We start from the raw sequence: 27102 nt of genomic DNA on the forward strand, positions 1-27102 counted from the left end.
TTCTTCTCCTTTGTTTATTTATAAGTGGCTGTTCAGTTCTGACACTTTCCTTTGTCATACCGCCTCCTTTGCAGAAAAATATGAGCGTGTTTGCAGGTCTGTGTGAGCCACAAGCTGGAATTGAACACTTAGCCCAATCTAATGGTTTTTTAATGAGTTCCTCACCGTATGCTGCTTTGATTAAACGTCCAGACTTTTCAATAAATTAGCTAGTCCATTTGTTGGAGCAGACACCTTTTCAGCTAAGACAAAGCAGAAGAAGAAAGTATGAAGCCAGAAAAGAGGACAGACTCCGGTTTGTTATGCCTGCTTATATTCTCTGCTAGAAGTTATCACACACATTTAGAAAGATGCTGATGAAGTGTCCAAGCAGTGAGCTGGGTGATATTTTAAGGTACCATTTTACATCTAGACCTTTGTTTAATCAGACTGAAAACTGCTTTGAAAGCTTTATACTTGTCATGTTTAGTAGACGGAAAAGAACATCATCACTGACTGCCTTTTCAAGCTTCCCTGAACCTACAAGGCTGTTAAACTGATGATAAATGCAGACAGAACTACTCCAGACTAAGGTCTACATGTAGGAGGTTTTCCTCCTCTGCTTTCAAAAATGACCCTGTCCACATGCAATGCTCTGAGACAGTGGTTCTCAACATGGGGGTCAGGACCCCCTTGGGGCTCGTGAGACACTAAGGGGGGTCTTCAGATGCCTTAATAAAACTAGGAATATTTTTTGAATCGCTCAGTTGCCACCATACACAAATTTTGCCCATTTAACTTGTTTTTAATTGTTTCCCCATGAATTTTGCCCATTTTAACACATTTTATCACTTAAACCCAATTATTGTCCATTTTAAACCCATTCCACCACTTTTTCCGCCTGTTTTTTCCACTTTTAAACCAATTCTTGCCCCTTTCTACACATTGTTGCCTCTGTCGCCTTGTTATTGCCTCCATTAATCACTTTTTACCACTTTTTACACTCATTTTAACCACATATCTAAACTTAAAACAAAAAGTAAGGCAATTTGTGTTTGGTACATTATTTCTTTGTTGTAACAATGCTTCTTGGCAATAAATCTTATACTGTTGGAAAGCCTGTTTATTACGCTTTTAAATGATGCCACATTTGTAAGGCACATGCATTTGTGGGATGAGCAGCAGAGCTGAGTATGTGGGTTGTGCCCATGTAGTTTCTACCACGTTTAAACCAGTTCTAGCCACTTTCCACCTATTGTTGCCTCTGTTGACTCATTGTCCCCTCTATTAACAATTTTAACCCCTTTTCATGCCCATTTTTGCCCATTTTAACCACACTTCACTATTTGTTCTGTCCATTTTTGCCTGTCTAACCCATCTGCCAATTTTTGCCTATTTTTCTGCCTCAGTTAACCCATTTTTGCTGTTTTTAATGAATTTTTTATTACATTTCGCCAAATTCTCCACCCATTTTTGCCACTTTTAAACCCATTCCAGCCAATTTTTTAATTCCCTTTTACCACTTTTTATGCCTGTTTTTGCCACTTTATACCATTTTTGCCATTTTTGGCTAACTGCTGAGATCTGACTGACTGACTGAGTGAGTGATGCTACTTTCAGAGTCATACCATACAGAGTTGGGTTTAGTTGTTCTGAAAGCCCTTGGTAATGGCTGCTTCTACTTCTGGAAGTACCTCAGATGTAGCTTTAGCATTGCATCCGTTTCACTAGAACTGGACCACGTCTCTGTATGAAATAAAGGATACAACACTAAAAGCTTTTCATGTTGTGAAAGGTGTTGTTGCTCTTCTGCCGATCTGCATCAGCTTGATTCTGTAATAGTTACAGTAAAGGGTTGGTTGGTGCGAGTGGTCATATACAAGGCCTGTTAGTGGAGTGATTAGCTTGGAATTAGCCAGGATGGTGGTTTTGTCTGAACTGGACATTATTTCTTTTTTAAAACGTGGTAGCGGTTAGCTCGGATGTCGCTGTAGTATACGCAGAACTGGAACACATTTCTTTTTAAAACCGGTACAGAGAGCTACATCAACAGCTTGTCTTGGCAGAGAAGATGTAAATGCTTTAAAACTTCACCTTGGAAGAAGTTGCCCAAAAAGTGTGGCAAAAAAAACTTGTAAGGTATCTTGTCAGCTTCAGAATATGAAATGCACCCAGATGGTAAATCATCACTATATCAACAGTACGTCTCATCATAAGGCGCAAAGTACAGGATACTGGGAGGTCACTACGATGCCTTCAATGAGGAAAAGTTCACTTTCGAGGTGGAAAACCACAGAATTTTACATGAAAAAGCACATTCTTTAAAGAAATCCTACCTTTAGGCCATCTGCGCCCCACACCTTAATTTCTGACATCTATCTAACTCTATACTTCACTTTTGCTATCACTGCCATGGCTGTGTTTGCTGTGCTACAGTCAGCTTGCTTCCTGAATGGCTGTTTACCTGTTTCACATCACCATTCTGCTCATGCCTGCTCTTCTATCCTCAGTGTTCACCCACACAACAGACGCTGTGATTGGAAATATTGTACATGTTTAACATTTTTGGATCAAAGCAACTCTGATTGTCTTTCAAGTGGATTTAAGAGGAAAAGATCAGTTTTTACACACCTCATACCAGAGGAACATCTGTCAAGATAATCTTGGGTACCATCTTGTAATCAGGCTTTTACTGACTTGGGGTGGAAGGGGGGAATTAGAACAAAAATTGGCACGAGTGTCTTGTAGTTTGGGCCAAGATTGATAAATCAGGAGGCAAAACAAATAACCTTTTTGTTCACTCTACACTTGGGCCCTCTTCCTTTTTTCTAATCATTCAGATTGTAAGAGGACACTTATTTCATACATTTGCCCCAAAAAATGAAGATCTATCTTTAGTAAAACTTTCAACAGCAGAAGCGATAATCATGTTTTATTTTCACACTCCTAACTTACCTTGTATCACCAGTCTGTGGGCTAAAAATATGAACTTCATGCATGACACCTAATAATCTTATAATAATCAGATATTCAGAAAGATTGCTGAGCACATCCATGCCCCAAAGAGCTTTCCAGCACAGAGCAGCAGAGCCCGTATTGTGGGATTCTTTGGGGTTTCCTGAGATGACCGTTTTCATATCACAGCCACATGTGTTTGTAGTCAGAGAGCTTTAGAGATGAATTGGCTGATGTGCTGTGGCTTCATGGTGAGAGTTAGAATCAGGGAGAAAGAATAAAGAATACCTCTAGGTCAATCCAAGGTCACATCCACTCACACAAAGCGTGGATCTGTGCCGCCTGCAGCAGCTCGCCTCTCCACAGAAACATGTTTGTGTATGTGTGCGATTTCTCCACGGCCAGCGTGTCACCTCTGGGAGGAGACTCACGGCTGAATTGGAGGAGCGATGTTGCTGATGCAGCTGCTGGTTGAAATTGAATACTGGGCGAGCTTTGAAACAGGCGCTAACCTCTCCGTGTGTCTCTGAGAGGATAATCCCTCCTGGCCATTTGGAGGCTGCAGTGGCTGCATGTCTGTGGGGAGGCTGTCATATCTGATAGAGTTTGGAAAATGATGTCTCAATTTTTCACTTCCACTGGTTTTTCTGACATACTTTTAAATCCTAGTCGACTGACTCTCCCTGACTTCATCTGGAGATTGTTTTATGTAAATGTACTCACTAGATTCAAACTACACTCCTCTCATAAAAGTACTGACACAGCGGGAACATGAACTCACATTTCTCCAACACTAACCTTGTTTTGTGTTTTTTGTCCCTTCAGGTTACCTGTACGTCACCTGCCTCATCCAGAACTGTTCAGACAAAATGGTGACGGCTCAGTTCCTTGGAAAAATCGACCACAACTCCCTTCTGGTGCAGGATGACTACATCTTTGTCAAGGTAATGATCAGCATAACAGTAGAGGGAAGAAGGGAGAAAATATCCCCAAAACTGGGTTTTATTTTACATACAAATAACTGGATTCTTTTCATGGATGCAGAAAAAAAGCATCTTTATCAGTCAGGATGAAGTCAGGGAATAAGATAAAGTGAATTCAATTCAGTTTTCTTATGTTGCAGCAAGATGCGACAGTCCAAAACAATATTTTTATTCTTATTAATCTACACTCCGTACCCCATAAAGACAAGGTGAAAATATGATTTTAGAAATTTTCCCACAAAAAAAAAAGCTGCAATAGTAAGTCTGCACACAGATTTAGCTGGGCCCCTGACAAACTCAGAGAACGAGCCCTCCTTAGCAGTGATTTATTGATACCAGTGTATGTGTGTTTTATCAGTAGCATTGGTGCTAGCACCCTGAAAAACAGTTACTTCATTTTGGAGCAGAAAAGTGTGTCAAACTGTTACTGGGTTCTTATAATGAAAATATTTATTCGTGCCTCTTTTTAACCACTCTTCCTAACCAATTTTGTGTCTATTATTTACCACTTTTCATCAACTTTTGCACAATTTAGCCCCATTTTAGCCCCCTTCAACCCATTTTTACCACTGTACACCAATTGTAATTCATTTTCATCACTTTCTCCCACCAATTTTGACATATTTTTTTCCAATTTTTGCTTTTTCTCCACCCTTTTTCTGCCAGTTTTGGCCACTTCTAGACCAATTCTTACCACATTAGGCTTATTGTTGCTTCTGTTGACCCATTATTGTGACTATTCACTCCTTTTACCACTTGTCATTCCCATTTTCATCCAATTTAACCACATTTCACTATGCATTGTGCCCATTTTTGCCAGTTTAACCAATTTCTGCCTATTTTTCTGGCTCACATAATCTATTTTTCCTGTTAAAACCACTTTATCCCACTTTTAAATCCCATTTTACCAACTTTTCCACCCATTTTTGCCACTTTAATTCCCTTTTAACCAGTTTTGACTTACTTTTTACCACTTCTAACCCATTTCAGCTACTTTTAAAATGCCATTTCACAACCTTTTGGCATTTTTAACCCTATTCAACTTTTTTTTTTTTTTTTTTTTTTTTAGAGAAGGGGTTTACATTTTTAAGAAGGTTATATCCTACAGCACAACAAAGACATGTGTTCCTCTGATAACAGTGGTTATTCAGGTACAAAAATATGGTTATCACAGCTTAACTTTACAATGACCATTGTTTTCTGACCTCCTTGGGCCCCCAGTTCGTCTTGGCCCCAGAAAGTTCTCCCTTTTATCCCCCCTTATAGACGGTCTTGTCTGCACATGACTGCTCTTGAATGTTCATGGCTATTCAACCACCTTCAGGTACAGCGGGGGTCCCCGGTCTCTGGCTCCTTTATTCTTGGGGGTCGCAGGCTAAAAAGGTTGAGAACTGCTGCTCTAAAGAAAACAGGGGCACATGGAACTGTTAGTCATTTACCTTTCTCATAAATTATTAATTGAAGTAATATGGAATCAATTAGTCGTCAATTAAAAAACAAAAATCAGATATTTGCTGGTAGCAGCTTCTAAAATGTGAGGATTTTTTATGGTTTGAAGTCATGAACAAAGTCATACAAATGATGTGAATAATTGTTTATTCTGTCCTTTTATCAATGGTGGGGTGGTGGAAGGCCTTATCTGACCTAAACTACCTCAGATAAGCATAAAGTTGCATGACAGTGTGGGGCAGTCCTTCTGTAGACCAATACAGAAGAACTGTTCCCAGCATGCTCTAGGAGAAAACTGGCCTTTATACTTCATACTAGATGGACATTTTTTACTTTTTCCAATACTGTTGAAGTTCAAAGGTTGTTCACACAAACTTGATTTACTTCCATTCAGTATTTCTACATTTCCATGGTTTTGTTGGGTATATATTCAGTTGTTGTGTTTGCACACAGTGGGAGCTGCAGTCTCCTTCTCTGATAAACTCTACTGCTCAGATAACATACACCAGAATGTAAGAGAGTTTATATTCAGGACATTGTGCTGAATTAATCTTGCCTTGTCTATAATTGACTTGCCATGCAGTACAGTACTGTACGCTGTGAGGAGGCCCCTGGCTGAATTCTATTTGCATGTGATAACTGCAGAATATACATGAGCTGGCAGAGCGGAGGATTCCCTAAGGTGTGGGAGAATGTGAGTCTGTACTGTACGTTTGTGGATGTATACCACTGTGAGCTGGTGTGTGAGGGGAATTAAATCCTCATTAGGCAACAATAGGCTGCTCCATTATCCTCTGGGGATTATCCTCCCAGTTCAGCCAGTATGACTGACCTGCTAGAGGCCAGCTTGGGACTGACGTATGGACTGAGAACTCATTCTAAGCTGTAATTGTTTTCTCATCACTTCACCAGAATCAGCAGGGATTTGCCTTTTTATCCCCTATATGCCTCTAAAGCATCATTTCCATATAAGGAAACAGTTTGTTTTTCTTTCTTTATTAGGTTCACACCTCCAGTTAAAGGTACAATGCATGAAATATTGCTCTGAAAAGACAAAACCGCTATTCTCTTAGGTGGTTAAGTCTGAAAAGCCAGAGAAATCTTTAATTTCTGTAGTGGTGATGGGATTCATGTTAGCTGCCAAGGTGGGGGGAAAAAGTTATCTCATCATTCAGATTGTGAGAGGACACTGATTTCATTCATTGGCCATTAAAAATCAAGATTAGTGTGTAGTCAAAACTTTCCAGATGCATCGGAGAGGGGAGAACGCAGCCAAGGTCAAGCTGGACCAAGGTCAAGCTCGATGGCATCTCTTTGCCTTTTCACCCCCATTAATACACCTGGAAACCTCTTTTTGGTTTTCAGGCCCTTGGGACATCCAGAGCACAAACAGTCTTGTGGCAACCCTGCTTCCACTCGGACAGTACCCTCAGCCGTGCTTGCTCACCACGTCAACCCCTTACTCTACCCTAAAGGTGTGGACTGTATTTTAAACGGATTTTATTCCCATGCCTTCAGTAGTCTGCAAGGACATCCAGAGCACTACTGGGTAGTGTGAATATGAGCCCTGAGATTGACTGGCTACCAGTCCAGGGTGTATCCCACCTCTCGCCCAGTGACACCTGGGATAGACTCCAGCCCTGTCGCGACCCCCAACGGGACAAGCGGTATAGAAAATGGATGGACGTGAAAATGAGATGTTAATCTAGATTTGTCAGGTGAATGAGGCCTAAAGTAAGTGTCCAGAGGTATATCTGATTAGAAATAAGATGGACTGATGTCCGAGTTTTTGCAGGTGAAGCTATTTGTTGTTTTAGCAAGTGCGTCTCCTTATTATCACACTAATGAAGTTGAAGAATAGCATATCAGTGCTGGTCTCACCTGGTCTTGATGAAGCCCGGCCAATCTGAGACCAAAACAAGACCGAATAAAACTGTTCTCGAGTCTGCGACAAGACCAAGACATTCAAAATGTTGTCTTGAGACCAGTCTCAAGACCAAGACTGTCCTTGAGTACTACAGCTCTACTACTGGGCTTGTGTCATTCCCCCTGCCTGCCTGATGGTGCCCTCTGGCAGCTTACTTGCCATATCGACGCCTTGCTTCAGCCTCAGTTTTTGGCCTAAACATGCCTCAAAGTTCTGAACAGTACTGTATTTATGTGCAAAGATATAAAGGGGCTGTCAGTCGTGGTGGTTCCTTTAAAGCAGTTCTCTTCAGAGGTCTTTTTGGCGCATCCAACTGGGAGGAAACCTTGATAAGGAACCCAAGAGTCACTGGGGAGATTGTACATCCTTTCTGGCTCCTCAGGAGGAGTTGAAAAATGTCTCTGGGAAGAGGGAAGTCTGGGTTGACTTGCTGACCCACCCCCAGAGGAGCAGAAGAAAATGTATGGATGGAGTCTGTCCTCTAGCATCCACAGATTCCATGCACTGAAAGACAAAGATGTTTCTGTTAAAAATAAAGATTTTCTTCGTCACTAGAGAAGTCTTTCTCTGCTGGGATTATCTCTGTAATGTTGTCAGAGACTGAGAATAACAATCAAACCTCTCAGTGACAAAAACACACTCTGAGCGAACTTTTCTGCTCGTCTGTTATCGCCTCGAAGGATTACCATGCAGCCTTGATGCAGCCTCAGGCTGGGCTCGTCAACTGATGTGGTTCCAAAATTATTTGAATCTACATGTTATCTACATGACACGCCATGTTAAAAGGGGCCTAGATTCAAAAGCATCCTTTTTAGGCAGGCGTTATTTTTGCAGTTAGAGCTGTTTTAGAATCACATCCACACGCTTTGCCTCCTCTCTCAGCCGTTCTTTAGAAAACGATTCCTTTTGAAAACACACTGATAGCGCTCCCTTTGGGGATCTGACTCTAAAAACAGCTTTCATTGTTTCATCACTTTTTCATCACTGTTCAGCATTAAAAAAAGCCACGCCAGTCTTCTTTCAATCACAGACGGTGGTTGTAATCACAGCTCAATCTGAAAACACACGATAGCGCCTCAGATATCGGATGAGAAAAAAACAAAAGCTCTCCCCACAAAGACCAAAATAGAAACGCTGAACACAAAGTTTTACATCAGATTTTCAAAGCAGCAGCTCCAAAAAGTTAAGCGCCGCTCACCTCACAAAAAGCAGTGACAGGGAGCGCATCTCTGAAGCCGTCGCTCAGGATGTGACACACTCACTTCGTGTTAATGTCGCTGTCAGTCATCGGCTCCGTCTCTGTCACCGAGCTTCCTCTGCTAAAGAGGCGTCTCAGCTGTTTGGGGATTCTGGTTCAGCAGCCTGAGAGCTCTCCGATCAGCTTGATCAGCAGGGGGGAGGCAGCATGATTCACTCTTTTACCCACAAGGTCTCGCTTTGAGAGGTGAATGCCAAGGTCTGTGCAGCACGGGGGTGTTTTTTTCTTCTTTATGCATGTACCTTTCAGCTTAGAGTGAGTCACAGAAAACAGATGGCGATTTCTGCACGGTGGTCCATTTTGACTGCTTCATTTAGCTGGAGATGCTTCTTTTTTCTCTGCTTTCTGCAGCTTGTTTAAATGTCTTACTCCAAATGTTCTTTTTATAGAAAGAGACCTTTTCCGTTGAAGTCCCAAGGTGCCCTATTTGGGTTTTTATGCCTCTGTATTATAGTCAGGATGTCCTCAAACTTTACACAAATGTCTACTATGACTGAAAGGTGATTTGACCTTGGCGGTAAGAGGTTTTGGCCCCATATTCGTTTCTTTCCTGGTGTGAGTTGACGATTCTGCAGATCATGTTAAAGGGGACATATTACACAAAAATCATTTTTCAGGCCTGTCCACAGTCCCCTCAAATACCAGAAAAATCCCTTCCCTTCCCGCTCTTTTATCCTCCACCTTTCAGAAAATGTGTGCTGAAACAAGCCATTCTCAGATTTTGCCCTCATGATGTCATGTGGGGAGTTAGCACCACCCCCAGGTTCAGTTGGCCCTCCCCACTTGGAAGAAAGTTCCTCCCTCCACTCTTGGAGAGGAGGGCCACAGCCATTAAGCCACATCCATTTCCTGAGATGGGCGGAGTCAGGGGCGGAGTCACACAGCTCAGTAACATTTAAAGCCACAGACACAGAAATAGCTCGTTCTTAGACATAAAGAAAAAAATCCTTTACCAGAGTGTTTTTTTCAGAAACAGACTTTTTCTTTTGTTCAACATGATATGATAATTTTATTGCTTCCACCACTATATTATGCAAGATACACTATTTCAGGCTCTTCTAGCAAAAACATGTGCCCCTGGCCTGTTCACAATCACTCCAAGAATCAGAACCCCACCCCACCCCCACCCCCTTTCTCCAGCTGACAGGAAATGTGTGCTGAAACAAGCCGTTCTCAGATTTTCCCCACATGTTGTCAGGAGAGGAGTTAATTGCCAGCTGAGAGGAGGATCAGGAGAGCCACATCCATTAAGTCACATCCATTTCCTGAGAGGGGCGGAGTCAGACAGCTCAGCTCATTCTTAGACATACAAAAAACCTATACAAGAGTGTTTTTTTCAGAAACAGACTTCACAGGCATGTTTTGGGGACCTCTTAGGCCAATATAAACTTGTCTCAAAAGGGTAAAATATGTGACCTTTAAGATCTCCAATTTACCTATTAAAGCTGCTCTGTATCCAAACAGGAAGTCACTCACCCCTAGTTTAAGACAGTAGAGATTTTTTAAATGGCACAAAACAGTTTAAATTGCAAAATAGGGGAATGTTAACATGCTTTAAAAATGGTGTGATTAATCATTATCAACTACAGAAATTCTGAGATTTATTGTGACTAAAAATTGCAATCTTTTGACAGCCCTAAAAGAATAAAGACTAAATAAGAAAAAAACTTTAAGTCAAGATGCTGCAGGAGTTGTGAAGTGAGTGCTGTCTGCAGACATGGTCTGACATTCAATCTAAGCTTATCTAAAAAATGTGGGGTTCAGCCATTGTAGAGTAGGTAAACGTCTTTCATTTGAAAATATGGTTCATTCTGGAAGAACTTTTTAAAAAATACTTTTAATCACTTTTACTTGAGTAGTTATGATGTGTCCATCAGACACAGACAATGTTGGTTTGGCAACATTACAACACAGGACCAAAAGCTTATCAAGAACACATCATAGGTTCACCACTGCCACAGGTGCAGGACGTTTCCAGTGCTGGAAAAAAAGCATCATAGACTGTTTTCATTCCTTCCTTCAGGCAGATATTTTGCCTATTTCTGTTGGTTTTATGGGATGTGGCAAAATACATTTCATTGCAGTGACTGTACATTGCACTTTTTAATGTATGTGACAAATAAAGTTGAGTTAAGTTGAATTAAAATGCCAAAACTGTTACTGATTTCTCTCTCTCTCTCTCTCTCTCTCTCTCTCTCTCTCAGGTCACCACAGGAAACCGCACCAAGCATTTTGTGTCGTATCGCCGCAATGAGTTTGTCCAGATGAGGTTTCCTAAGTACGCCTTACCAAAGGTCAGTCCATGTTTTACTCGTCTCTGTTTCAGCTCAAAGAGCAGGAAATCTGCATCATCTGATGCACCATAATCATGAACTTCTATGTTTTCTTTTCCTTAGAGCTTTATTTTTAAATGTTGCTTGGTTACTCATAGAAACAAGGGAAACAACACTTTACTTAATTCAGTTTCCTGTTCAGATTTTTGTTTTCTCCCCATGTTTTTGACTCAAAGGGTGAAAAGAGTCGTATTTTTTTTACATTTTTTAATCTGTTTAAAGGGACTGAAAAAAACAGTTGCTCATATTTATCCTCTCTGTTCCCCTTACTACAAGTTAATTTGTTGTTTTCCTGTAAGAAAATGCTTGCAGGTGAAAGTGCTGGTATCATTTTCTTATTTTATTATTACCATCCCCATTTTTCCTGTAGAAAAAGTACCGAAAAATATTTGTAGATGTTTCACAAAACAGAAAAACTGTATGCTTCCATTAGGACCAGACTGTTTCTGAGAAATATGGATGCAATAAAAAAGTTTTCCCTACTTTTTCAAACCTGCACTTGAGACATAAATACAGGTAATGTTAGGGTACTTACTCAGAAAACAAAATGCATATCCTGTTACACCCAACACTAAACACTGGAAAGAAAGCATTTCAATGGGACTTCAGAAACAGAGCACCTGACTTATTCTTCACCTTAATAATTTACTTGACAACATCATTTTTTACCAAATAGAGCCCAATATATGGGAAGATGGCCTGGCCTTGAAGCACTTTATCACACACGTACTGCCCCCTGTTTGATTTCTTCTTTTTTTTTTTGTTTTTTTTTTTTGTTTGTTTGTTTTTGCATATTTGTCACACTTAGATATTTCAAATCAGCAAACAAGTTCTGATATTTGACAAAGATAGCATGAATAAATACTAAAGTCAGTTTTTAAAGATGATTTCATTTATTAAGGGGATAAAGCCATCCAAACCTACCTGGCCCTCTGTATAAGAGTCATTGCCCCCCAAACCTGATAACTGGTTGTTCCACCCTTTGTAGCAACAACTGCAATCAAGCATTTGTGATAACCAGTGTTAAAACTAAAACTAAAACTATTCGTCGACAGCATTTTTCCATTCCAAAATCTAGACTAAAACTAACAAAAATAGATCTGTGACGACTAAAATCAGCAAAAACTAAGTTAAGTTTTTGTCAAAATGACTAAAACTAGACTAATATGTAATTTAGTTTTTGATGGGCATTCAAAATCTGTGATATTTCTCCATTATGGGTAAATCCGTCAAAATGCAATGCGTCAGTAGCTATTCTGCCTCTCAGCTGTAGAAAGCAGGGACCCCGGGTTTGGCAGAGTGCAGAGAGCACACTACCATGATTTGGTACCAAATTTAGGCAAGAAAATAAATGCTTGAACTAAAAAGTTAGGACTAAAATGGGAGGACTTTTTATGGACTAAAACTAGACTAAAACTAAAAAGGGTAGAAATGACTAAAATGTGACTAAAACAAAAATGCATTTCATTGAATGACTAAAACTAAAACTTAAATTTAAAAAAAGCTGCCAAAATGAACACTGGTGATAACCAGTAATGAATCTTTAACACCACTGTGGAAGAAGTTTTACACACTCTTCTTTGCAGAATTGTTTTATTTCAGACACATTAGAGGGCTTTCCAGCATGAATGGCCAGTTATAAAATGTCATATAAACTGTGGCAAAGTTAAAGCAAGAGCCCCCGGTCTTTAACATGCCCTAAAGCAAACATTGATATCTTAAACACTATCTCTACATGTGTGTTTGTTTGAATGTTATTCTGATCGCAGAGCGTAATTATTTTTAAGGTCATGCCAGCATCTCAATCAGATTTAAGTCTGGACTTTGACTTGGCCACTCCAAAACCATTTATTCTGTTTTTTTTAAGCCATTCAGAGGTAGACTTGCTGATGTGTTTGGAATCACTATCCTGCTTCATAACCCAAGTGTGCTTGAGCTTAAGGTCATGAACTGGTGGCCAGACATTCTCCATCAGGATCTTCTTGTAGAGAGCAGAATTCATGTTTCCATCAAGTACGGCAAAGTGTCCATGTGTGACCATGACACTACCACCACCGTGTGTGACTGTTGGTATGCTGTTCTTTTGATGAAATGCTGTTATTTTTTGCCAGGTGTAACAGGAAGTTTCCCCAAAATCTTGGGATCATCAGGATGTTTTTAGTCAAATGTAAGACAAGACTTTGTGTTCTTTTTGCTTAGCAGTGGTTTTGGTATTGGAACTCTCCCATGGATGCCATCTTTGCCCAGTCTCTTTCTTATTGTTGAATCATAAACCTTAACTGAGTCAAGTGAGACCTGCAGGTCTTTAGAGGTTGTTCTGTGTTCTTTTGGGACCTCCTGGATGAGTCGTTGATGTGCTCTTGGAGTCATTTTGGTAGGTTCGCCACTGTTCCAAGTTTTCCCCATTTGTGGGTAATGTTTCTCACTGTGGTTCACTAGAGTCCTAAAGCCTTAGAAATGGCTTTATCACCTTTTCCAGACTGATTGGTGTCAATGACCTGTCGAGTGATGGGACAATTACTTATTCACATAGGGCCAGGTAGAGTTGGATGGCTTTTTCTCCTTAAAAAATGAAATTGTATTTTGAAAATTGCATTTTGTATTAACTCAGGTTGTCTTTTTCTTCTCTTCTTCTTCTTTTTCATTGGAATCAAACGTTAGTACAGCACCAAAACCCAAATCAGTCCTTTGCTCCATACCTCTCATAAAATATTAACCACTAACCATCGATCCAGACGATCCTGTGTCACTAACAAAGCATAGACGATAAATGTGGATCCTTCGCTGTCAGCATCTGGTTCACAGGGGGTCGTTTTAGTGCGGCACCCACCTACTCACTTATCGACCTCCTCTGATTGAAACCAGGGCCTTGGGAGAGGTCTTCTTGCATTTTTCAGGCTCACATTAAGTAAAGAAAACCTTTCAGACAATCTCTGCCATCAACAGGCTGTCAGAGGAGACGGTGTGGGGTGTTTTCAGCCAACTAACACTTCAGGAAATGTATGGAATTACTCTTGTTGGACTTCATCCCACCACTTAGGGGGATCTTATGCCTCAATTGTTTGACTATTTCAGCTGCAGCTCTCCGTGATGCTCAAGGAAGGTGACACAGATTGAATTACACATTTGCTCTACTTCTAACCAGTCAGGACAGTAAAGATCGATTCGATTCAGTGTGGCAGGAAAAAGTTCTGGATAAATGACTGTGCATGAGCGTCTGTTTAAAAGTCCGCCCTAGTTACTCCCTCTCTCTCTACATGTGTCCTTTTACTTGGGTGAGCAGATAGGTCACATGTAGCGCTGCTTTTAGGTCGAGGGACGCAGCGGAGGAGGGAAGGAGTGAGAGACAGACGAGTGTGAGAGAAGGGGGGAGTGTTTTTCCACTGTGAATAATTGAAAGGCTGGAGGATGAAAAATGCAGAGGCCATCAGAGAGAGCAGTTTGGCTCTCTCCTGTGAGACCTGACCCGAGTTATGGATTAACCACACATACACATGCACACAGCTTGCTGAGCTGTGAAATCACAGGTAATAATCGTTCCCTTTTGCTCTTGTGCGACCCTTGCTGTCTGTCACCCCCTGGTGTTTAATCACCTTTAGATTTTTAACACTTTGTCCAACCCTGTAACACTTCATGCCCGGGTATGCCGACAGGGTGTAAGCAACCTGCGCTATGTGCTGCAGCAGAGCACTGAAAGCATGTCGATTCTCTTAGGGCTGTTATTTATCATGTAAAATGAGATAAAAACACAACATCTTTCTTGCAGTTGGTGGCACTCAAGAAAAACATGTAATACATGTCTAATACACATTTAAATGTGTAGAGGGGCAGACCCTGATCATACATGTGAGATTTGATGCAAATCAGAAGTTTCATATAAGAGTTACAAAATGGCTAAATGGCCCAACTGTGTCACTTCCTGTTGCCAGTAGGGGTGGGCCACATCAAACTGACAAAATTTGCCTTTGAATACGTAGAAGGGCAGATTTTGATCCTACATGTGAAATTTGAAGGCAGTCAGATGTTTGGTATGAGAGTAGTGCATACTTCCTGTCAAATTGGCGAGATATTAAAATGCTCACCATCGCCAATGAGACATCCTTCAATGAAACATAGCTGTGCTGTAGCCAATTGTTGAGGCTCTTCTTTCCCATTCAGAACTAAATAGAAAAAGCACAATAAAAGAGGAATGAAGAAATGACCCAACTGTGTCACTTCCTGTTGCCAGCAGGTATGAACCAAAGTCTGTGATGGGAGTAATTCATTCCATAATTAATTCCCTACCTCCGTCACTGTTCGCGGTGTTTTGACCACCCAGATACCCCCACCACGTCCCCTCCTTGGTGTTCGCCGATTACTCCCTCCCTGGCCATGGTGAGGCAAAGCATCGTCCCTAGTATGTGCTGCTTGTGGACTGTCATGGCGCATGGACTCCTTTTCGGTGCTCACAGACATACTGTCAGTCTCACCCATGTTTTCACCAGACGACTGAACGTCTTATGAGAGGGTGAATATTCTCTATTCCTCCCGGCGTTGTGAGTATTCTCGCTACAATTTGCTCTCTTTCTCTCCATTACGCCCTGACTACAACCGCCACTTCCACATCTCCTTGACTGTGGTTGTGTCTTTCAAAACTCTCTCTCTCCAAAACTTTAAATAGAAACATACCCACAAATGCTGCTGGGATTGAAGTTACTCATGTCCGCCATCTCCTGGTGTAAAGTAGTAACAACATTAGGTACCATATTTGCAGATAGAGCCTGTTTAATTCAGCAATGTTGCTGCAATTTTGTGACTTTGGTGCTTAAAGAGTTAAAAGTTGAAGCTCCAGTCACAGCCCCACCCTATGGTGAAGACTCATAGTTTGCATATCTTGAGGTTGTCTAGTATGAGAATATAAAATTGTGACTCAGTCAGATGAAATCCCTCAGAGATGTTTGTTAATATGTAACTTGTGAATAGCCCAAAAATGCCAAAATTTGATCTTCAGCTGTTTATAGAGCATTTCTTGTACATTTAAGAGCATGGCCCCAAGAGACTTTTTTGTTTGTCTAATCATAAGAGGTATATGTACCAATTTTCAGGTACGTAGCTCTTACCCAGTCCCCCATCTAATTTTGGGGGTCTCAAAGGCTACAATTGCAGAGGCCTTCCAGGTACAATATGCACAGAATTAAAAAAGAGCTATTGTTTCATCAGGCTATTGTTGTCACGGTGGCATATATTTTTTATCATGTGTTTTTCATTAAATTTTATTACATTTTCATTAAAGCTAAAGAAAGCAAAAGCCGTGTTCTGGATCTGATTCTTGCTCTAATATTTAAAAACTGTTGTTATATCTTTAAGGATCGATGTTTTCTGCAAGAGTGAGTGTTTAAGAAAGCAAATCTTTTCAAAGGTAAAATGTGTGGTCCGACTGTACCAAAGATTTTTTTTTAAACGGGATTTAGTGTGAATACTGGCCACTGGGCACAATGAGGATTTGGTGATTAATGGGGTCTGTTAGTGTGTGAAAAGGAATGAGCTCAGAGAGGAGGGAAGCACCGAGAAGAGGCTATTATGTCACAGCTGACTGCAGAGGGAAGTCTGGCATCTGATGTTGTCCGTCCTTTTAATGAAATGAGGAAGACACTTCTCACATCATTATGTTCTGAGTTTGAGTGATGTTGCAATAAGACGGGGGTGATGATGGAGTGTAATGTGTCCAAAATAAACTCTTAATGACTGAATGTGACTTTCTACAAGGGGCATGGGAAATTACCCAAGTAAGGGGCTGCCTTAGAGCCCAGTCTTTCAAAGCACATGGTTACCATTAGACTGATGACTAGGTGTCATCAGTCCATTACCTGTGTGGTTTATCCCATTTAGGGCGGGGAGCTGGAGCCAATCCCAGCACTTTCCAGGCCAGAGGTATAAAGGAAGGCCAGAGGTGAGGTATGCTCTAGATTGGAGCTTCCTATGAGGGAACAGCACTGACCACTGCACCAGTTCCTGTAAATTCAAACACTGGTTAATAGGGTACCATTCTAAAGACAGTATTGTATTTTTGACATTGAACTTTGGGCCTTGATCAGTGTGTTTTGAAGCCATAGACGCAGCCATATTCCAGGAAAAGGAGCATAGGTAGGGATCCTAATTGTTGCTCTGAAAAAAAAACATGCTTTAACTGGTACAAACTGGTAAAAAAACAAAAAAAAAACCATCATAGCAAAGTTTTTGGATAGTCTTTAACTACAACTAAAGGCTTTATCTTCTTTTACTCTGAATAGTTTTTTTTTGTAGTCGCATGATCCCGATGACTTGCAAAAGTCAGATCCAGGAAGTAAAGAACAGCTGTAAGGAACCAATAGGAAAGCCAGTACATTAAAGTGGTGGCAGACCTGCATGCTGCAGTTATTAGAAAATTTCCACATGCATCACTTATGATCCCTACACTTCTCAAAACTGGGTTTTGTCCCAAGTGTTTGAATGATTTTCCTTAAAGTCACAAGAGTCTTTAGGTGTCTTAACTGAGTTAAGACACAAGCTGCACCCTTTTAACAGCTTTTCTCCCCCTTATTTTGTCATAGACAAGCAAAGCTTTTCATGGAAATACTGACGTCCTATTGAGAAAGTTACCCTTGTTGGGTAAGCCGGTGGTTCCCAACCTTTATACTTGAAACCCCCACCACTTGTATCATAAAAAGTTAGACCTCAGGACCAAGATGGAAAAAAGCATACACTGCTGTGAAAGGTTAGCATGAACTTGATGGTTTTTCAGTAATAAAATTCCACTAAAATAGGTCTATACACATTTGTCACAACCAAAAGACTGTTTTTATGAACCATCCAGTGTGACACACTGATTTTAGTAAATATATGCAAACCCAACTTTGAGATTATTACACTTTTTTTTTCCAATTTTCATCGATTTGCATTATTTGTGCCCATTTTTTGCCTCTTACACACTGTTGCCACTTTATTCCAATTTTGCCAAATTTTAACCCGTTTTAATCACCTTTTCCATCATTTGTTGACACTTTCAAGAGGTTTTTGCCACTACAATCCAATTTCACCACCTCTTCTGCCCATTTCTTACACTTTTAAGATATTTTTGTCACTTTTTGACCCTTTCCACCACATTTTTCTGCCAGTTTTGCCACTCCTTAACCAATTCTTTCCACTTTCTGCCTGTTGATGCCTCTGTTAAGCCATTATTACCACTATTAATCAATTTTAATGCCCAATTTGACCATATTTCACCAGATGTTATGCTAATAGTTGCCAGTTTTAGCTATTTCTGCATATTCCTGCTCATTTTTCTGCTTCAGTTAACCCATTTTTGCCCATTTAAACCATGCTTTACCACTTTTAAATCCAATTTCACCAAAATTTTCACCCATTTTTGCCACTTTAAAGGGGACATATAATGAAAAAAAGCCACTTTTACAGGCTTTTCTAACAAAATTATGTGCCCCTGGCCTGTCCACAATCCCCTTAAGTACCAGAAAAATCCCACCCTGGAGTACACACAGAATATCTAGTAGAGGCTTTTTCAAGAAACTGGCACAGGTCACTGGGTTGTTGCCGTTTTATTCAAACAGGGTAAGCCGAATTGGAGCCACTAACCCTAAAACTAAACATTTTAATCCACATTTAGCCTGTTTCATGGTGGCGTCAATGTGAGAAAACATATTAAAAAGCAACATTAGACATCAGAGGACATTCATTTGAGGTTTCCAGCATCTGGTTCACATTCTCACTTCACCTTCACCTCCGCTCGTCTGGACCTCCTGTGTTTCCTTCCCTTTAGCTTTCACATTTCTGTGTATTACCGCTGACTAATCATACCTCGTATTATTACTCATTCCTCTGGTTTGTTTCTACCCTCTCACATTCATGTGTAAATTACTCTTCAGTGTGTCATTTTTTTCTCCCCCTCTTCTCTTTTCCCGGGTTTTAATGCTTCGTTAACTTCAGTCAGAGGGATGTTTGAAACGCTGAGTCGAGGTTGTTTATGCTTCCAGTGGCTCCTGCAGCATCCAGCGCTGTCTGTGATATTTTACCCCCTTTGTCTTTGGGCCGGCTCAGCCCCGCTGGTCGTGACAGAGATAGATGGAGAGTGTTTGTTTCCGAGGGCATGATGCAGCAACAACAGGAGGAGAAATCCTGCTATTTCATGTCAGGGTTTTGGCTTGAAGGAAAAGGACACTGCTCTTGGAAACAAAGAGGTGGCATTTTCAGAAGCACACTAGCCTGATGGAGAGAGTCTTTGTGACAATTTGGCTTTTTCTAGAGGTTATCATGCTAAATTTAGCTCTGTTAGACAAGGTGAAATGTAAAAGTGAGGCTCAGAAGACAGTGACTTCAGAGATTGAAGGTATCCAGGAACATCCATCCATTCTTTAGCTGCACCACTTAGTCTATTCAGGGTCTTAAGGGGGCTGGGGCCGATCCCAGACGCCATGGGGCAAAGGTGGACCACTCAGTCAATCACAGGGCTGACGTACAGAGGCATGGGGAAGACTGCTGACCTGACTAAGGTCCAGAAACCATTGATACCATTCACTAGGAGGGTAAGCCACAGAAGGTCGCTGCTGAAAGGTCAGGCTGTTCTCAGAGGCTGTATCAGAGCAGATTCATGGAAAGTTGGCTGAAGGGAAAAGTGAAGTAAGAAAAGGTGAACAAGCAACAGGAATGAGCTCAGCCTTCAGAGGACTGTCAAAGAAAGCAGATTCAAGAACTCAGGGGAGTCTCACAAAGAGTGGAGTTTTTAAAGATTCAAAAGAGACATAATGGTACCAAATCAAGAGCCTTTGGTAACCAGAAGATGTATTAGCCTACTTGGCTGAGCCAATGATCTGAATCTCTGAAGAGGACCAGTTATCAGGGACATAACTGTTGTTCAGGGACAAGCTGGTTCTTAGAGCCAACTCCATTTGTGAGCCATGAGAGCTAGCTCCCATTAAAATGCTGCTTCCCTTATTTCTTATTTTTGTTGTTTTAAAAACATGAAGGCTGTATGGTACCAAAGAGGAGCCAAAAGATCACTTTTATTTCTAAGCTCTGTCAAATGATCCAGATCTATAAAAAGAGTTGCAAATGGCATTACTCCTTAGCAACGCTGAACGGGCATAAATAAAGCCATGCTTTTTGTTTATTAGCAGAATCCCAAAGATTATAACAGGTGACGGGGTCAGTCTCTTTTCTGGCAGATCTATTTCCTGATTGAAACCAGACTCTTAAATCAGGAGAAACTCTGGCTTTTCTGGGTTTTTTTTTTGTTTGTTTTTGACAGAAAATTGAAAACAAGCCATTTTCTTTTTCTTTTCTTTTTTTCATTTTTGACAAAAAAAAAAAAAACAGCCATTTTCTTTTTTTTTTTTTATTATTTCTGCCATTAAAATAGAAAAACAAAAAAAAATCTAAAAAGATTGTTTTTCAATTCCATTTTTTGTTTTCTTGTTTTAATGAAACACTTGAGGGAATGGAAATCACGTGACCTATAGGTTAACTGTAACATTTCAAAATAAAAGCCCTCATGTCAAAATTTTAGCCTTCTACTGTGTTTTACAGTTTAATAACAGGCTTATATGCTCTCTACAGTGCATCTAAAATAATGTCAGTGGTGAAAGTACTGGTCATTTAATGGGCTATGTTAAAACTAGGAGCAAAATAAATTAATATAAATGAATAAGCCTGGACTGCTAGAGGTATTTATCCATGTACAGCAGAAGTCAGATTTTTTTAATTTAAGATTGTATTGTTTGGTGGAAAGGTTTATTTATTAAGTCAAAAATGTTGTTTTTCAAATTTTTTTTTTTGACAGAAATGAAAAACAAAAGAAAATGTCTTGTTTCATTTTTTTCTTTTTCTTTTTTTTTTGACAAAATCAAATAAAAAAGAACACAGCTTGTTTTCCTGTTTTTTAAATTTTTTTGGTCAAGAATGAAAAAACGAGACAATGGCTCGTTTTCTTTTTTAAAGTTAAAAACCGAGAAAATGGCTTGTTTTTTTTTTTTTTTGTATATTTTTTTTCAAAAATGAAAAATTAGAAAATAGCTTGTTTTTCCTTTTTTTTCCTTTCATTTTTGTTGAAAATTCCAAAAATGAGAAAATGGCTTGTTTTTCAGTTTTTTTCCCATTTGTTAAGAATTTAAAAAAGAAAGAAAATGGCTTGTTTTTTCATATTTTTTTCATTTTTTTGTCAAAAAAAAAAAAAGGCCACAGCTTTTTATCCCGTTATGTTAATTTTTTGTCAAAAATGAAAAAAAGGCTCGTTTTTCTCATTTTGTCCAATTTTTGTCAAGAATTAAGAAAAGAAGAAAACGGCTTGTTTTGCTGTTTTGCATTTTCTGTCAAAAATTTTTAAAAATGGAATAATGAGAGTTTTTTTGTCTGAGTCTGGTCTAAACCAGGAAATGGATCTGCCTGAGAATACACTGACAAAAGGGGCAATCTTTTACTGTGCACAACTACACAAAGAGTCTACATAAACAGTCCAGTCTGGATGAAGATATCCCAGTCCACCTCCGTATGCAGTCTGAGCTCCTGGATCTCAGACTGTTTTCAGTACGCACTGAGGTTCATCTGCAAAGAGCATTCAGGATTACCTCATGGTATCTGAACTTTGTTAATGCTATGTATAAAGGGAGTCTAAAATGCGTGTGTTGTCTACAGGATTTTCTATTGCTGATTGTGAAACAGGCACAAAACTAAAAGTCTTGGTAGAACTGGTGGAAATCCAGATAATATTGATCTTAGAAACTTTTCTCTTCTCAGGCCGTTTGAGTCAGACTTTATCTTTCAGCAGCAGTTTCTTTTCTTTGCTTCTCTCATCTTGTTTTTCTTTCATCAACTTGTTTGCCAGCTAAAGACAGATCTGGCTTCTGTTTGAAGATGGATTGTTTTTATAATTGTGCCACGGCTGGATAGCAGTTTCTTCCAAACACTGACACCAGTTTCTGCTTGTTGAACACATTTGTTGAAAGTTTTAAAAGTTCCCCAAATTCAATATTGATTCGAGTCCTTCAGAACATCTCTGCAGTTTCCAGACTTTGGTTTCAGAGTAAAGCTGGCGCTCACTTTGAAGTTTCTTTACAGTCTGACAAAACGCCTCAGACGTAGCACAGACAGTCTCACACAGTGTAAAACAGCGATCCTATAGTACACGCTGCAGCTCACAAAGGCAAACACTTTGAATCATTTCAGCCAAATCCATCCTGTTAAGTTTGTGTTCTCATACGTCGGATCACTGAGTGCACAGGAAAGCCTCTTTCAGCTGCCATTCATCATAATCCTGTTCACCGCTGGAGTCACACATTCAATCTGAATAAGGACCCAAATTCAAACACGCGCTTCAGCTGCAGAGTTTGAGCTTAAATTTAAGGTGTGAAGTGAAGGAAGAGGAGCTGTGGAGATGTAATGGAAAGGATAAATCTGATATAAACAGAAATCAATACAAGAGAAGAAAATCTCCAAACACTGGGAGATTCAAAAGATGGAAATATGAAGGAATAACTCATGAGCATCAATACTTTTTCATGTTTTTTGGTTTGATTCAATGAAGAGATAAAGAACAAGGAAATGTGATGTGACAGAATGAAGGATTATATATGTACAAACTCTGTTTCCAAAAAAACTTGGGACATGTGTAAAATGTCAAAAATGACATGTAGTGATTTTTTAACCTATTTTAAATAGAACACAGCACAAAGACAATTTATTTGATGCTCAAACTGATCATCTTTATTGTTTTAAGGCCATATACACACCCTGTAAACATTCTGGGACTGAAGACACTAGTTGTACTAAATTCTTTCTGGTTCTTGCTCATCTCTTGTGTTGTGTAATGTACCATACGTTTTCAATGGGAGATATTTTGGACTGCATGCAGGTCTGTTTAGGCCCAGCTCTCTTTACAGTGAAGCCATGATGTTGTAACTCATGCAGAATGTGGCCTGGCATTGTCTTGCTAAAATAAGAAGGGGACCTCCCTTAAAAAGACTACATTTTGCTTCAAAACCTGTATTTACCCCTCAATATAAATATACCTTCACAGATGTGCAAGTGACCCATGCCGTGGGCGCTAATACACCCATACACCATCACAGATACTGACTTTGGAACTTTGTGTTGATACGAAGCCAGGGGAATTTACTAGTCTCAAAATAACTTGCTCCAAAATGTGCAGATGTAGAAGTGACCCATGCTGTGAGCACTAACACACCCCCACATATTCACTGCTGCTGGCTTTAAACAGATCGATAACAATCTGGATGGTCCTTTTCCTCTTTAGCCTGGAGGACTTTATGACTATTATTTCAACAGCACACTTTTCTACTTCAGGTCAGTCCATCTTAGATGAGCTCAGGCCCAGAGAAGTGGGCAATGCTTTAGCATCGTCTAAGGGGTTACAGGTCAAAGCTGGCTTTCAGTGTTTGTTTTTGGCCTTGCTCCTTACATGCAAAGATTTCTCCAGAGTCTCTGAATCTTTCAATGATATTGTGAACTATAGATGGTCAAATTTCTAAATTCCTTGTACTTGCACATTGAAGAACGGTGTTCATAAACTGTTGAACCATTTACCTTTTATACCCACCATGGTACCAATTATACCTGTGGAATATCCAGGTGTTTCTGAGCATTCCCAACTTTACTTGTCTGTTCTTGCAATTGTCATACCTTTTTTTCTTTCAGATGCATGAGGAGTGATAGATTTATGTGATATCTCCCCATCATATCTGAGGTTCTATTGGCCCAAAAGCAGACTTATGTGGGAGTCACTGGTTTAGTGTAGAGGTGTCAAACTCAAGTGAAAGTTACCCATCAAATCTGGATAAACAGGGTTTCAAGGAATAAAAAGCTGCAAAAAAGGCTTGAATTACTTGATGTAATAAAAGTTTCTGCCAATCCTGCATGTCAACTGAACTTTAGTCCTCTTTTACCGCTTATAGCAGGGGTGTCAAACTCAAGGCCCAGGAGCCAAATCCGACCGGTGGTACAGTTAAACCCGGCCCGCAAGATCAGATCACATTTTTTATTATAACTGGCCCACCAGTATGAGGTCTGCAGATTTCCTCCAGTATAACAATGTGAATATAACCTTGATGATTGAAAAATATCCTCATTAAGTCATATGAATTGGAAGTAGTAAAGAGTTAAAACAATTTGATTAAAAGTCAGGAATGTGGGGAAAAAACTTGTGTTTTCGTTTCACATTTTTCTAATTTGCAGTTATAGTTTTGACTTTTAATGTCATATTTTGACATTTTCAAATCATAATTCTGACCTTTATCTCATTTTTTGACCATTTAGATTCACAATTTTAATTTTCAAGTCATATTTTGACATTTTAAACTCTTAAAACCGAATTTTATCTTAAATGTTGACATTTTCAACTCCTAACTCAGAATTTTTATCACAAATATTAACCTTTTCTATTTAAAATCCTAAATTTTTAGCTCCTCTTCGGACCTTTATAACTCAATATGTTTAATCTTATCTCATATTTTGACATTTAAAACTCATTATTTAGAATTTCATCTTATATTTTGACCTTGAAAACTCTTGATTTGGAATTTTATCTCATATTTTCACCTTCTAAACTCTTGATTTAAATTTTTTTGTTCTCATATCTTGACATTTTTAACCCCTAATTTAACTTTTAATCCCAAATTTTGACCTTATGAATTCATAATTTTACTTTTTTTTCTTATCTTTTGACCTTTTAAACTCATTGTTTTGAATTTTATAACATTTTTTTTTTACCTTTAAAACTCCTAATTTTGATGGGTTTTTTTGTTTTAGTATTTTAACTGTTAAAGACCACAATTTTAACTTATGGCTTTTATTTGTTTGTTTGTTTGTTTGTTTATTTTTTGTAAATCTCAAAATCATTTATCATCAATTTTACGTTTTTTTCCCCTTTAATTTGGCACTGGTTAGACCCAAATTCAGAATTCGGTCCCTGTTGTGAGTGAGTCAGACATCCCTGGTTTAGTAAGATTGTTTAATGGCATTCTGCAGCCGGCCTGTCTTGACATCATATTTATGCTCTTCCTTTTATTGTAAAACATTCTACTGTAATAGATGAGTGAAAATGTAAACTTAGAATGCTGTAACTACTAAGCTGATCAGTACTTCCCTTTACCTCAAAGCTTCCTGCAGGCTAGATGAGACCTGCTGCTGGGTCACATATCTATGCCGACATGTTACATTTCAGTCTTACCCCTAAAACCCTCAGGATTAATTTGGACCACAACCTGACTGTGCTGTGGTTTTGCTCATGCAGAACTGCACCAGTCTGTCCCAGTGGTATCAGAAGTAATCCTGTGGTCCACTCTGTCCCCTTTTTGCCCCCGTTGCAAGATGACTGGTTGTGAGATTGCCTGACACTAACCTTAGTCTTAAACCCTCACAGGATACTGATCGAAGAGATCCACCGGCCTCCGTGGCCACCCGTTAGTACCACAATAAATCCACTGGCCGTGCATACGACTCTGTTCCTTTCTGTACTTGCAGCATAATTGCTCTCTTGGCATAGATGACAGCTTGTTGGCTGCCTCAGAAACATTTATGAATATGAAAATGAGAGCACAGTTTCCAATAATGTTATGACTCTTAGCCAGGACCATAAATCTCAGCCTAACTGAGCTCTAGTGTTTTTTCTAAGTGAGATGGCAAGGCGTCGATGATTAGAGACACACCTTTGTGGGCGCTCTCCCCCCTCGCTCTGACGGCTTTATCTCCAAATGTTATGTTAATGTAATCACTAACGCTGAGAAAGTGCTGAGTCGCTCTCCGCTCCGTCGTTACAGTCTTTCAGGAGTGATGAAGTCATTTGCATCGGAGGCTCACGAGGTTTGACAAGAACAGCTAACAAGTTTCCTAAGCTGCCAAAAACCGTTTTTGTGAGGATAAAGTGTCCCCTTATCTGCTGCAGTTTGTCGCTGTGACTCTGTTTCTGTTTTTATCCGATAATACTCGCAGGCCTCACAACAAGTCCAACTTTTCTAAATCTGATGTTTTTACTCCTTTATCTGTCCTCCTTTCACCTCTTTCATTACTTTTTCTCCTTCAACTTTTTAGTGTTTTTTCTGCTTACATCTTCTGACAGGTTTTTACTTTTTCTACATTTCTCTTCCTTCATTATTATCATCCTGTTTCCCGTCATGTTTTTTTGACCTGGATGGCCTGAATTGTCTGTTTTTCTCCAACTATTTTATCCCTAAAATACTGATTTGGAAAATGCTAACTTGTCTTCCTCTTCTCCATGTTTCCCTGCAGGATGTTCAGATCGTGAGCACAGATGAGAACCAGGTCTTCCTCGCCCTCCAGGAGTGGTACCAATCAGACACTTATAACCTGTACCAGTCGGACCCTCAGGGAGTTTACTACTCCATCGTCCTGGAAAACGTCCGCAGCACCAAACAGCCAGAGGAGAACGTCCTCATCGACATACTCGAGGTGAGCTTCATGTGTCTATGCTGTCATTTTTCATCAACCAGTCAGTCTCTTCTTAGTACTGCATGGTTTAAAGACAGTCAGGCTCCTTCCAATCATAAGGACTTCTTCTCTACACCAGTGAACTAGACTTAAGAGACATGTTATCCACTGCTCCTACAGTGTTAAAGCAGAATAAATACGGTTATGCAAATGTTATGTCTAATTATTTGTCAGAAATATCTTACAGCACCTTTTACAAGTCATAGTCACCCATCAAATCTGGATAAACAGGGTTTCAATGAATAAAAAGCTACAAAAAAGGCTTGAATTACTTTATGGAAATAAAAGTTTCTGCCATTGCTGCACACAAATTGTACTTGAGTCTTCTTTTACTGCTTATAGCAGGGGTGTCAAACTCAAGGCCCAGGAGCCAAATCCGATTGGTGGTACAGTTAAACCCGGCCTGCAAGATCAGATCACATTATTATTAACACACCCACCAGTATGAGGTCTGCAGATTTCCTCCAGTAACAAAAAAGAAAATGTAACCTTGATGATTTAAAAATGAATAATTTGACTCATATTTGGCCAATAAAGCTCATCATTTCAAATTTTGTCTCATATTCTTACCTTTTATTCTCACAATTTAAAACTTTGTCTGACATTTTGACAATTTAAATTCAAGATTTCTAACTTTTTCTCATATTTTGACCTTTTATACTCACAGTTTGAAATTTTGACTCATTTTTACCTTCAAAACTCCTGATTTCTGAATTTTATCTCATATTTTGA

The 27102-nt window shown here is 39.6% G+C and overlaps 1 protein-coding gene across 6 annotated transcripts in view; it reads left to right on the top strand.

Moving 5' to 3' along the window:
- sorcs2 (sortilin-related VPS10 domain containing receptor 2) overlaps positions 1-27102 on the top strand; it is a 543426-nt gene that overhangs the window by 460373 nt on the left and 55951 nt on the right. For all 6 annotated transcript variants that reach the window (XM_041779627.1, XM_041779628.1, XM_041779631.1 and 3 more), the window contains exons 7-9: positions 3760-3878; positions 10756-10845; positions 26152-26331. In XM_041779627.1, the coding sequence (XP_041635561.1) occupies positions 3760-3878; positions 10756-10845; positions 26152-26331 (389 nt within the window). The remainder of the gene's footprint in view (positions 1-3759; positions 3879-10755; positions 10846-26151; positions 26332-27102) is intronic.

This window comes from Cheilinus undulatus, linkage group 22 (assembly GCF_018320785.1).
Source record: "Cheilinus undulatus linkage group 22, ASM1832078v1, whole genome shotgun sequence".
NCBI classification, from domain to species: domain Eukaryota; kingdom Metazoa; phylum Chordata; class Actinopteri; order Labriformes; family Labridae; genus Cheilinus; species Cheilinus undulatus.